General features: G+C 44.3%; 1 protein-coding gene across 2 annotated transcripts in view; it reads left to right on the top strand.

The window, feature by feature from the left end:
- The window catches only part of CRTC3 (CREB regulated transcription coactivator 3), a 106,551-nt gene extending 97,977 nt beyond the window's left edge, over positions 1 to 8,574 (top strand). Inside the window, exons 12-15 of one of the 2 annotated variants that reach the window (XM_081290866.1) lie at positions 1,861 to 2,061; positions 2,151 to 2,231; positions 4,199 to 4,301; positions 6,882 to 8,574. In XM_081290866.1, the coding sequence (XP_081146992.1) occupies positions 1,861 to 2,061; positions 2,151 to 2,231; positions 4,199 to 4,301; positions 6,882 to 7,048 (552 nt within the window). In that variant the 3' untranslated portion in view covers positions 7,049 to 8,574. Of the gene's footprint in view, positions 1 to 1,860; positions 2,062 to 2,150; positions 2,232 to 4,198; positions 4,302 to 5,153 lie in introns of both variants that reach the window. The other variant, XM_081290865.1, reaches the window with a different exon arrangement.
- Positions 8,575 to 13,561: the final 4,987 nt, after the last annotated feature.

The following is a 13,561-nucleotide window of genomic DNA, read 5'->3' as shown; positions in this document are numbered from 1 at the left end:
AGAGACTCAGGAGGTTGAGGCAGGAGGACAGCAAATTCGAGGCCAACCTTGGCAACTTTGTAAGACAGTATCTCAACATAAAAAAGTAAAAAGGGCTGGGAGTGTGGGGCTGAGGTTGTAACTCAGCGGTATTGCACTTTCCTAGCATGTGGAAAGCACTGGGTTCGATCCTCAGCACCACATACAAATAAATAAAGATATTGTGTGTCCATCTCCAACTAAAACCAAAATATTAAAAAAAAAAAAAAAAGAAGGACTGGGGATGTTGCTCAGTGGTAGAGTGCCCCTGGGCTCAAACCCCAGACCTACCCCAAAAAATGTATATAGGCATACATCATAAATATTTCAATATAGAGGTTGGGGATGTGGCTCAAGTGGTAGTGCGCTCGCCTGGCATGCGTGCGGCCCGGGTTCGATCCTCAGCACCACATACAAACAAAGATGTTGTGTCCGCCAAAAACTAAAAAATAAATATTAAAATTCTCTCTCTCTCTCTCTCTCTCTCTCTCTCTCTCTCTCTCTGTCTGTCTCTCTCTCTCTCTCTCTCTCCCTCTCTCAATCTCTCTTTAAAAAAATATTTCAATATATATGTCTTTAACAGATAAGGATTTTTTAATAACTTAAATATGATAGTGATGATTTTGTTTCTTCATAACCACTTCTCCTGGTCTCCCTAGGTTTCTCTCCCTCTGTATCTACCTTGGTCTCTGTCATTCCAGTTGCTTCTCTCATGGCCTTATAGTTCTTGGGCTCTGCTCATGGTTAAGGACATAGCACAGAAAAGCTGACTGGCAGCTATGTGTAGATGGGTAAGCTTGATTGTGCCTTATCATAGAGAGGTCCAACTCAGCCATTTCCCTGGGGAACTTCTGATGTCTTAAGTTTTGGGTTTTCTCTTGGCTGGTGACACGAGGGCATGTCTAGATTCTAGCATCCTGAGGACCGATCTGGGAAAGGAAGGCACAGGTTTCAAGATCTGATGGTGAGATGTTTCTCAATCCCTGTGTTTTTAGTAGAAAGCCTCACCTTCTAGGGTCCCCTACCCTCACTCTCTCCAGAGGCCAGCCCTCCAATCTCCTAGCAAGTGGCAGGAAGGCCATGGTGGGGGGCTGTAAGGTGAGAGTTCTGCCCCTTATAGAAATTTTGTCCAGACCCTCCTGGCAGAGCTTCACCTCCTGCTTCCTGCTGTCCCCAGCTCCAGAGCTGTTCAAGAATTTGGTGATGTAAATTAAATCACCTCTCACTTTTTTCCCCACTGCCAGCTCAGCATTTGACTTTCTCACTCAGCTGTTTTCCAAATTTTCTTGCCATTTTCTTCTCTCCTGTGTTATTTATCATTTTAGTGTTGTTTATTATTGTTTTGTTGATGTTTAATGTTTATTGTTTAGTTTTGACTTAGTACGGGTTTGGAAGACAGCTTAGCTAAGTGCCTTTTTCAACCTTCTATCTTCAACTAGAAGGTAGCATTAAATACAAAACATAATTTTCATAGAGAAAGCAAAGAGAAAATTGGTTAAATTCACTGTATTCTTTCTTGTTTATCTTTTAAGACAATAGAAATGTCATTGAATGGGTAATGCTTTGTGGAGAAGATTTGAGTTACACTTGGAAGACTGGGAATTTACTCCATGGTACAGTGCTTGCTTGTACGTGTGAAGCCCACACATGTACCCTAGCACTTTAAAAAAAAACAGTTGATGTTATACTTGAGGGATCAGGAACAGGCTTTTCACAGCAGGGCATAGAATGCTATGTGAGGACAATCTCAGACTTTTCTCTCGTCTTGACATTTCCTAATCCCAAAGGACTGACTGCTAGAACTCAGAAGCTAATTCAAGCCATTGTTTGTGTGTTTTCTAGATGGTGTCCTCAGAGCGAAGCCCACTTTCCTTCTTGCCCACAGAAGCTCAAGCTCAAGTATCCCCACCACCCCCTTACCCCACACCCCAGGAGCTCACCCAGCCTCTCCTACAGCAGCCCCACACTCAAGAGCCCCCTGCCCAGCAGCCCCAGGCAGCCTCATCCCTGCCACAATCGGACTTCCAGCTTCTCACTTCCCAGGTAGGTCCTTGCCAGAAATATTGGTGAGGAGGGAATGAGTATTTTGTTCTGAGTTCCAAGCTAAATGGTCACCTCCTTATTCCCTGAAGGGCTCGTCTTTGACCAACTTCTTCCCAGATGTGGGCTTTGACCAGCAGTCTGTGAGGCCAGGCTCAGCCTTTCCTCAACAGGTAGGTGATCACACCCTGCATCTCCCTTCCTTGGTAAATAAATGGCATGATTTAGGCTATCCGATGTGTAGACCCCACAACCAAATAAATGTGATACTTGCTTTCCCTGGTTTCAGATGTGTTCTGTGGCTACAAGACTCTGGAACCTTCCCTCACCGTAGAATGCTGATGCTGACTACTTTTTCAGTGTCAGGACTCAGCAGAGGAACAAGTGCCAGAGACTTGGGGATGGGGATGTAGCTCAGTGGTAGGGTCCTTTTCTAGCATTTGCAGGGCCCTGGATTCTATCTCTAGCTCCACAGGAAAAAAAAAAAAAAAGTTCAAGTTCCAGAGACTTGATTACACTGTAGTCACAGCAGGGTTATTGAATCAGTAATACTGGAAAGGACCATAGCTACTGATTGATCTCATGTTAAGGAAATTGAGGCACAAGGAGAGGCAGCACCTGGCTCCAATAATAGACTTAGAAAGTGGCATAGCAATGTGCCTACAGGCCTGATTGGAACACCCAGCACTGTAAGTGACCACATTAGGCAAGCCCAGTCCAGGGATAGAGTGGGGGATAGTTCCTCTGTAAGATGTTTTTATTCAGCCACTTTTTTAAAAAAAATTTTTTTAAAGTTTTTTTTGTAGTTGTAAATGGATACAATATCTTTATTTTATTTATTTTTATGTGGTACTGAGGATCGAACCCAGGGCCTCACATGTGCACTCTACCACTGAGCCACAACCCCGGTGCCTCAGCCACTTTTTTGACTCTCCCTCTCAGTGAACATTTTTTTTTTAGGTGTAGATGGACACAACACAATGCCTTTATTTTTATGTGGTGCTGAGGATCAAACCCAGGTCCCGTCCATACTAGGTGAGCGCTGTACCGCTGAGCCACAATCCTAGCCCCTCTCCGTGATCATTTTTAGTATTCCTAGATTTTTTAATGTTCGGAAAGTATGGATCAGGCTAGGCTCCAGGATGGATTAAGGAGTAAAGGAAGAGTTAAGCAGTTTCCAGAACTTAATAAAACAAAGATAGCTATTTCCCAGGTAGGCCATGGTGAAGTCTGGAAAGAACCAGTAGTCCCTGCCTTTCTGTTTTGGGGGTTTGTTGGTTATTTTGATGGTTCTAGGGATTGACTCCAGGGCCAAGAAAGTGCTCTACCATTGCACTACACCCCAACTCTGTCTCCCTGTTTTCTAAACAGTCCATTTCAGTATAGGTAAGAATCAACATTTTCCTGAAACGATGGAAACTCCTTTTGAGACATTTTAAGAAATGATTTGGAAAATTAATTTTAGGAAAGGTACCTAAAGTAGATCCTAATTTTAACCAATCCTCACAGAGGTTTTATCATAGAGAGGCAATGGCCTAAGTTCCCTCCTTCTCCATGTGAAAGGGAAAGGCTTTCATTTTCTCATTTTTCCAGAACCCAGTGAGATAAGGAGAACATTACTTCCTTGGTTACAGATGAAGCTTTTGAAGGGTTTCCACCAATGGCAGTTTACAAAAGCCTTTGTTAGGATGAAGAGAAGGGGTGTCAGACCCAGAGGTGCTGCAGAAACCATGACTGTTGGTATCTCTTGGAATTATATAATGGGCTGGGCAGTTGTGGTTAGGAATAAGTCACCCACAATGTGGGCCTCAGGAATCCATCCACCACTGCAGGGTCTGCCTACCTGACAAGAATAGTCTGCCTTTGGGCTTGGGTTATGGTTCAGTGGTAGAGCATTTGACTAGCACACATGAGGCACTGGGTTTGATCCTCAGCACCAAATAAATAAATAAATAAAGTTATTGTTAAAAAAATAGTATGCCTACATTAATTAGGATGTCAGCAGAGCGCTCTGGGATCCTAGAAAGAAGGACTATGAGTCAGTTTGCATGTCTGGTGCTGTTCTGGGAGCACATCACACTGTTCCCTCTCTCAGAGAAGCAGAGATTCTTCCTCACAATGTGACCTTTGATGCTTTCAGGTGCCCCTGGTGCAACAAAGTCATCGAGAACAACCGGAGTCATTTCATTTGAGACCTAACCTATATTCCAACTGCGGGAACTTCCCCAACACAATCCTGACAGGTGAGTGTGAGCCACCCCTCAGCTTCTACACTGATGTCACTTTGCTGGGTTTTTACAGATAGTTTAAGCCATTTAACATTAGATAAAGCAAAAAACAAAAATCCCCTGGCCCAGCTTTACTTTTGGAGATGCAGGTGTTCAGCCCCAGACCTTGTGAGAGAGTAGGGAAAGGGCCTACTGGTCAAAACTTTTCAGAAATATGTAGTCTCAGCTGATTGACAACCCTTGTAAAGGAGAAAACTGCAAAAATTGCCAGTTGTGGAACTGTTGAGAATGTCAGTTCCGAGCCGGGTGCGTTGGTGCACATCTGTAATCCCAGCAACTTGGGAGGCTGAGGCAGAAGGATCACAAATTCAAAGCCAGCCTCCGTAACTTAGTGAGGCCCTAAGCAACTCAGCGAGACCCTATCTCTAAATAAAATACAAAAAAGGGGACTGGTGATATGACTTAGTGGTTGAATGTCCCTGAGTTCAATCCCCAGTACCAAAAAAAAAAAAGAAGAAGAAGAATGTCAATTCCAAGCTGGGTATAGTGACATATACCTGTAATTCCAAGGCAGGGGATTGCAAGTTTGAGGCCAATTTAGACCTTGTTTCCAATAAAATATAAAGGACTGGGGATTAGTTCAGTAATAGTGCAACTTGGATTCGATTCCTAGTACCAAAACAAAGAATGTTGATTCTAGGGCAAGAGGTGTGGTCCTATAAATGATGGGTACATGGGTGTTTAATGTCCTAGCTGGGAAGTTGGTAGGATAACATTTTGGGGATTATTTTCAGTTCTTCTCCTAGTAGCCTGGGGCTTTCACGCCTCCTAAACAGCACTCTTTTCCTCTCTCGCTGCTCCTTGCAGAAGATTCAAGCACCAGCCTGTTCAAAGACCTGAGCAGTGCGCTAGCAGGCATGCCTGAGGTCAGCCTGAATGTGGACACTCCATTTCCATTGGAAGAGGAGCTCCAAATTGAACCCCTGAGCCTGGACGGACTCAGCATGTTGAGTGACTCCAGCATGGGTCTGCTGGACCCCTCTGTGGAAGAGACATTTCGAGCTGACCGACTCTGAGCAGAAAGCACCAGAACAGGAAAATCCCTGAAACAGCCAAAACAAAGCAAAATAGAATGGAGCCAATGAACACCCTGGACTTTAGTTATCTCGACATGGAAGGAATCAACCCCATGGTTCCAGGCTTTCAGCTGAGGTTCAGTTTCAGACTCCATGGCTTTTTCTAGACACAGCTATGTCCTGCCTCCAAAGCCTGTGGCACAAGTTGTGCTGCTGCAGGCAGGCTGCTTTAGAGCTTCCAGTGAACTGGAAAGCTCATCCTGTGACCCCTCCATCTTTTTATTGGCCATTTAGTTGGTCAATACGTAAAAGTAGAAAATATCATGTAATGGGGGGCCTCAGTAGTGTCATGTAGTGCTCAGAACCACTGATCTCAATCAACACTGAAGACAGGACATGGGACTGAAGACACCGGAGGCAGGCCGAAGCTGTGGGCCCATAGCATTGGCTCAGCATTGTGCAACGGTACCAAAGCACCACAATGCCCTCTTCGATCTGGCTGTTAAGGCCAGGCACCCTCCAGCTGGAGGACATTCCAGGGCTTAGGCAAGAGCCATGTTTCTCTCAGATGCCTTACTTATAATATGAAGAAGTTTAACCACAAGTCCAAGGACAGGCTTGAGTTCAGCAAACCAACTGCTAGTTTTTATCCCAGTTTGTAATCTCTTTACTGCTGCTTCAATACACCTTTTCCTTATGGACAGGAGGGAAAGGAAGACTATTTTATTCAATCACTGAAAAAAGATCCCTGGTAATGGATGAGCCTGAGTAGAACATGCTCCTTCCTGGAGACTGGGCAAGAAAGAGAGGGGACTGTAGGTATCTCAGACACAGGATGACCTCCAGACAAACTCCAGACAAGCACAGTTCTCCCTACACACCAACTGGAAGGAGCAGATGGAGGTTCTTTCACTCACCCAGAAACTGAATTTCCCTGTCCTCCCCAGAGTGGCTTCTCTGTGGGTCTAGACCATAAGCTCCTAGAGGGCAGGGGCTGTGCCTTATTCCTTATTTAACCCATAGTACCCAAAAAGTGCCTGGCATGGAATAAGTGCCTCATGACTGTGTATTGAATACACACATGTGTGTTCGTGTGCATGAATGAATGAATGAACAGATCTGCCATGCTGTAAGGCAGTCTAATCTATAGCTATCCCACTCCCTACCAAATCTTTTCAGAGCTTTAGCTGTTCTAATGCTTGTGCCTATGCTTAAGTTAAGCATGCACTTTAATATGCTTTTAACACTAGGTGACCAAATCTACCACTAGACTTGGGATCATGCTCCATAGCAGATAGGTGGCAAGGCCCCCAAGTGCTGGTACCTAAGGGATCCTGACTAGGCCTCCACCTCAAAAGATCTTCCCTCTCAGATCCATGCTTTTCTGTAAATGACTTCAAACATGCTTTGAGGTAGAAGAAGTAATTTTATAGTAAATGAAATTTTGGTTCATGGTTATTCATTAATACCTTATCATAAAATGGTTTGATCATATTTCCATCTGCCTCCTCTAACTTAGCCCCTGAACGGAAAACATGTCGTTGCCCACAGAGCACTGAAAGGGAAGAGCTAAGCAATGAGAAGACAGCATGGGGAGGAAGAAAGCCCTGGAGAAGGGATAAGATGCTAGAACCTTTGCTTGGACTGCTCCCACCCGAAGAATTAAGACTACACAAGGAGGTCTGAATCTGACACCTCTGTGCCTATGGCAAGAAGAGTCTGGTAGAGGACCCTGGCTGGGTGGTTCTCCAGACCTCAATCCTTGGCCTTATCTCTGATTTTTCAAACAACCCTGATGGTGCCTTCACTCCACCTACCTTTGGAACCCAAGAATTCCTGTTTTTACCATTTTCCCTGAATCTGCTGTTAAATTAGGAAACCAACCAAGTCTTCCTTGCCTGATTTCTGCTTCAGGAAGGGGCTCTTGGCCTCCCCTGGCAAGCCTTATTCCCAATTAAACTTTTAAATCCCTTTATGTAGATCTCAGAGGGGGGTAACTTTTTGTTAAAATAAAAGTGCCTTCCAGTTGTAAAGCTACCCAAAACCCCAGTGTGCTAATAGAAGCCAGCTCCTACGTCAAAGGCCCCCAAATCAGATCTTGCCTTTCAGACAGAGAATGGTACAGATGTCATAAGAGTATGTTATTTGAGGAAAGGGGGGTCCCAACGTAATCCGCTCTTTGCATAGTACCTTACTCATGGGAGTCATGGCATCAGAGTCCCAGTTCACGTTACACAGCAGCCCTGCCTTGCAACAGAGACCCCAAGACCCACAGGATGAGTTGCACTGCCCCTGGGACATTTTCTAGGTTACTGTAGAAGTGTAGACACCCAGGGGAAGTCAGTAATGAGGACAATGTGGTTTAGCACTGAATTAAATCTGCCCTAGCTCCATCAGTCTGGTCTTTTCTTGTGAAGATTCTGGGCATTATAAAGCCCGCCTTACCTAGATGGTATTAGGGACACCGGGGACAGTGTTACCTGCCCCTCAGCATGTAAGCCTGCACTCACTGCTGCCTTTGTAACAAGCCAGCCTTGGTCCTTAGCATTGGAAATAGCTATAGACTTCAGAAAAAAAAACAAAACAAAACTATTTTTGAATATTTAGTTTTGTCACAAGACATCAATCATACTACTCTCATTTACTAGCAGTTAAAAATCATAGTACTAAAAACCTATTTGTTTCCATTTTTAATTTCTGTATGGTTGTGGTTTTTAGGACATACGGTGTTAGGAGAAAAATTTTCTTGGTCAGATCAAGATCATCATCAGTTCTGGGTTGGGGATATAGCTCAGTTGGTAGAGTGCTTGTCTTGTATGCACAAGGCCCTGGGTTCAATCCCCAGCACTACACACACAAAATAACAACAACAAAAATCAATTCTCCTTTGTCCTATTTCCTTTCTCCTGAGTCTACTGTATATTACCTGAGCTGAAATGTTGTGTATCCAAGTCCATGCGCATATTTGAAGACATTTTCGGTTCTAACCCTTGGTGGCTCCTCTGATTTATGCACAGGTGGTTCCTAGTGTGTCTCCATTTCTTCATGGATGGGACCATCACAGCAGCTAATCAGACTTCCTGCCAGTGTCCTGGATCCCAGGGCCCATTGTTAAATGATATTTAAAGATTGAAATTTGTATAAAATAGCTTTCAAGTTTTATAATGCATCATTTTACATCTTTCGTAATTAAAAGCAGCACAATAAGGTTGTATCTGCATTTGGTGTTTTTCTCCTGCCTCAGATGCTGTGAATTGGTATGAAGCTTCTCACATGACACATTCTCATTCCTTTGAAACTGGGTGCCAAGGACAGAGGGCACCCTGGAGGTGGCTCAGACTTTTACCTCCCTCCTTCTTCTGCTGGAAGTCTTTCCCCTTCTTCTCCAGCTGCTCTGACCTGGACCTGGCTGGACCCATCTTCCCCACACTTTCTGCCCATCGTGCCTGCCATCCCCAGTCAGATAGCCTCATTTCCTTGAGAGTTTCTGCCTCAGCCATGCCTGGCACTGGTCATAAAGGTGATTCCTGAAGCCTTACTCAGAAATCCCACCCTGGAGCTGGGGTTGTAGCTCAGTAGTAGAGTGCTTGCCTTGTGTGTAGAAGGCACTGGGTTTAAGCCTCAGCACCACACACACACACAAATAAAGGTATTGTGTCCATCAACAACTAATAAATAAATAAATAAATAAATAAATAAATGAAATCCCACCCCTGACCCAAATTCCCCAGGCTCCCATTTCTGCTTTAGTCCCCACACATACCTCATTTGTTGATCCTACTGTGAATTCTGTCCCTTATTCCTCTTAGTTTGTCCTCTTCTGACTCCCCTCCCTGTTCCCAGTGGGGTCCACTGGGTTATAATGGTTTCCATTATGCCCTCAGGACCCACCTCCTGCTCTGACCCACCATACCTTGGCCTTTCCCTGCAGAAAAACTCAGCAATCCCACTCTGCCCACTAATCCAATCTCCTGCCCACTGAGGCACCTGCACCCCGCCCCCTCCTCCAGGCCTTCATCAAACTCTGCAAGTCCTCTCCAAGCAGGCCCAGCTTTCTCACCTCCTGCCTGCTCCCCATTTGGTTCCCTCTCCTCTATAAACTTACTCAAACCTATCCCCACTGTACTTCTTCCTCCCCTCATCCCTCTGCCTCACCAGTGTTTTCGTTTCTCACCATTGATCTGATCTTCCTCCAAGGACATTCTGCCCCTTCCTCTCCCAGGACTTCTACCTAGCTCTCTCCAAGAGCTCTTTCCCACTAGCCCTTAAATATGTCTCAGTCTCCTCCTTCCTATAACAGAAAACAGCCCTGTCCTCACCTCAGCTTCTCTTCAGACCACAGGCTGTTTCCTTCCTTTCCTGGAAGAGGAACTCATGTTCCACTCCATTCTTGTCCCTTCCTGACTACACCCCATCTGCAAACTCCCTCTGCCCAACACAATTCTGAACTCCTCTGACCCAGTCCAAGTTCTGTCCAGTTTCAGTGCCTGTCCTGCCCAATGCTTCACTGACACAAGAACCCTTTGTCCACTCCCTTTCCCACCAAATCCTGTCTTTAGACTCCAATAAACTTTTTCTTCTTGTTCCACCACTCAGGGCATACATTTCCTCAGCGCATCCTCCTTCTCCACCATCTTTTCTTCTTTGGATCAACCATCCTTCCCTAACTACCTTGTCCAGTCCTCCAAGGTGGTGACCCTCACCTCCAGCCCCAATCCCCATTGCCTGTCAGCTCAGGCTCATCCACACTTCACCCACCTTCCTTCTGCTTAGATCTGTATAACACAGTAAGCATTCATCAGCAGCCTTTGATGTCTGCCTTCCCCCATAGGGCTTAGATCTACAAGGACAGGGGCCATGCTTGTGTACTTGAATCCTATATCCCAGTACCTGGCATGCAGTAGATGCTCCATAAATATCTTCTGACTATTGATCCTATACTTATACTCCCTCTGGGATCACAGCTTCCACCCGATTGCTCAAGATGGAAAGCAAACCACACTCCACACTTCTTCTTCACCTCTCAGCTCCAGTCTGAGACCCTGTGGACCATGCCAGACCCCCATCCTCTCTCTCAGGTCTCGCATTCTTTTTCTGTCTAGCTCCCTCTTCATCTTCTGCTCCTCCGGGCAGCCTCTGCCTCCCTTGGGAGTTAGCCAAGTGACAATTTTTACTTAATCTCTCTTTTCCTCAGTGGCCTTATGTCTAAAATAGCACAATAAGCGCCCCATTTCATGGCATTTTGAGGGTGAAACAAACTTACACAATTCAAACACTTAGAATTTATTCAGCACATTGGAAGTGCTCAACAAATGTCAATTATTATAATATTTAACTATTATTTGTTGCATAAATCTGTTATCCTTTCAAAGACAGTATACACAAAACCTTAGACATTCTAATACCTGCTTTGACACCCCAAAGCTTAGTACTGGGAAGAATTTTTTAAACTGATATTATTTTTGTCCCTTTTGCTTAATGAGTGCTCAATGCAAGTGTGGAAATTAAGATTTGCAGCAAGTTCTTATGTGTAGCTGTGTCCTGATGTGGACACTAGATGGAGCTGAGACTATAGCAGTGGCTCTTTTGGACCCTAAACCAACCAGATAGAGCCACCCTCCCCTCATAACTTAAGACTGAATGGGGTTGAGAGAGGGATTGGTGAAAGTGGAATAATGTGATGATAGAAAGTTGTTATGTATCCTTAGTGACCACTACAGACTATCTGGCACTGCACTAGTCACATCCCTCACATCAGCATGAATGTAAGGCCAGGCAAGGATGGCTCCATCAGTTTTCAGATGAGGAAATAGGCCAGAGGAGCAGAAGAATGGAGTCACACAGCCCTGAACCCAGGGAGCACTGACTCCCAAGGCCTCTGGACACTTCCTTCCCAATTGCCAGAGCATTGATTCTCAAGACTTAAAAGTGCACCTTGAGGCTTCTGCCTGGTCAACAAGTATCTCTACCACTGGGTCACCAGTAAATGAACTGTACCCCTCACCCTGCAGAGGAAGGCTCTGAGCAGGCCTGGAAATGATCCCATGGAGCAGGCTCAGCTTGCACCCTGGGTATTGTTCTGGGCAAGGCAGTTGGCACTAGTGAGATGGGCCTACCAAAGGAGTGCATTTTCCCTTGCTTCTCCAAAAATGTGTTTTAATTTTTTTTTTTTTTACAAGAGAGAGTGAGAGAGGAGAGAGAGAGAGAGAATTTTTCAATATTTATTTATTTTTTTTTTTAGTTTTCGGTGGACACAACATCTTTGTTGGTATGTGGTGCTGAGAATCGAACCCGGGCCGCACGCATGCCAGGCGAGCGCGCTACCGCTTGAGCCACAACCCCAGCCCCCATGTTTTAATTTTTTTAAACTTCTATTTTTATTATTTTTTTCCTTTTTTGCTATATTAGAGATAGAACCCAGGGAGACTCTTAACATGGAGCTACATCTCCAGCCCTTTTATCTTTTATTTTGAGACAGGGTCTTGCTAAATGGCAAAGGCTGGTCTCAAACACGTGTTCCTTCGGTCTTAGCCTCCAAAATAGCTGGAATTACAGGTGTGTAACCTTGTGCACAGCCATACTACTATTTGCTGGGGGCGGGGTAATAGGGATTGAATCCAGTCTCGTGCATTCTTTTTTTTTTTTTCTTTTTAATATTTTTAGTTGTAGTTGGATACAATATCCTTATTTAATTAATTAATTTATTTATTTTTATGTGGAGCTGAGGATCGACCCCAGCACCTCTCACATGCTAGGCAAGTGCTCTACCGCTGAGCCACACCTCCAGCCCCTTGTGTATTCTTGGCAAGCACTCTACCACCAAGCCACATCCTCAGTCAGCCCTAATTTTTAATTTTTTTAAATTTTTTTTAAGCATTAACCGGGGATTGAACGCAGGGCCTCACACATGCTAGGCAAGTGCTCTACTCCAGTCCCTCAAAGCCTTTTCTAAAAAATTAGGATTGGCTGGAAGTGTAGCTCAGTGGTAGAGCACTTGCCTAGTATGCATGAATCTCTGAGCTCAATCCCCAGCATGAAAAAAAAAAGTTTTGCTTTTATTAAATAGTGCATGCTCATTATAAGCAATGCAAGTGATACTGAATAGTACCAAAACAAAATTTTTAAGTGGTCCAGAAAACCAGCACCCCCAAAATAATCATGACTGCCACTCAGAGAACATCAATGGAAACATCACCTCTCTATGCATATATTCAGAGAAAAGGACAGACAGATGGCTGGAAGTTTTTACAAAAATGGTCTCTTATAGTACATGCTCCTTTTAGTAAAAGTATTTAAATTAAATAGAACAAAAGGAAACCTAAATGAAACTAAAGAAATTGCCAAGCCACAAATAATTATGCTGCTTTTTATGTTTCTAGATGCTTTCTTCAAAAGAAAAAAAAATAGTAGGTGGCTATATGGATTTGTCCTTTCAACAGGTTTCAACTGTAGATGGCATTGCTCAACAATCTGCAATTTAGGCGGAGGAAATGAGCTCACCACCACTTCCTAGCTCCTTCCCCTCCCAAATTTTTCGAGTTTATATTTTTACATTGTTAAATTTATACTATTTACATCCTGTCCCATTACCATCTTTCCCACGATTGTTTGACCTCAGGTCTGTGTGTGGATTCCCTACTCACTGCCTATCCTGATTTCCTGATCATTGTTGTTGTTGTTGTTGTTAAAATTGTTGTTGTTTGGTACCAGGGATTGAACCACTGAGCCACATCCCCAGCCCCGGAGACACATTCTTGCTTAATTGCTGAGGCTGGCTTTGAACTCTTGATCCTCCTGCCTCAGCCTCCCAAGCCACTGGGATTACAGTCATGCACCATCACACCCAGCTCCCACTCCTGATTATTATTCTTCACCCCACAGCTGCAGCTTTGACATAAGGAGCCCTTTCAAAAATGGCTGAGCTAGACACAGTCACTGGGCTACAACCCTGAAGCCTGGTATGTGGGCTGTAAGACTGACTAACTTAAGCCCAGTGGAATTTACATAAAAGGGACCAACACTACACCTTTCAATATGATTATTTGCTTAAAAAACTTGAGTCTTGAACTTGTATTTGGTGACATGGAGTTGGAAGTTTAGAATTTGGAAATTTTAAAAAAATGACTGGTAGCTGGGTGCAGTGACATACACATAAAATCCCAGCAATTTGGGAGGCCTGAGGCAGGAGGATCCCAAGTT

The sequence above is a fragment of the Spermophilus citellus genome (assembly GCF_964194105.1).
Source record: "Spermophilus citellus genome assembly, chromosome: 4".
Classification (NCBI taxonomy): Eukaryota; Metazoa; Chordata; class Mammalia; order Rodentia; family Sciuridae; genus Spermophilus; species Spermophilus citellus.
This window is presented reverse-complemented; position numbering and strand designations above follow the sequence as displayed.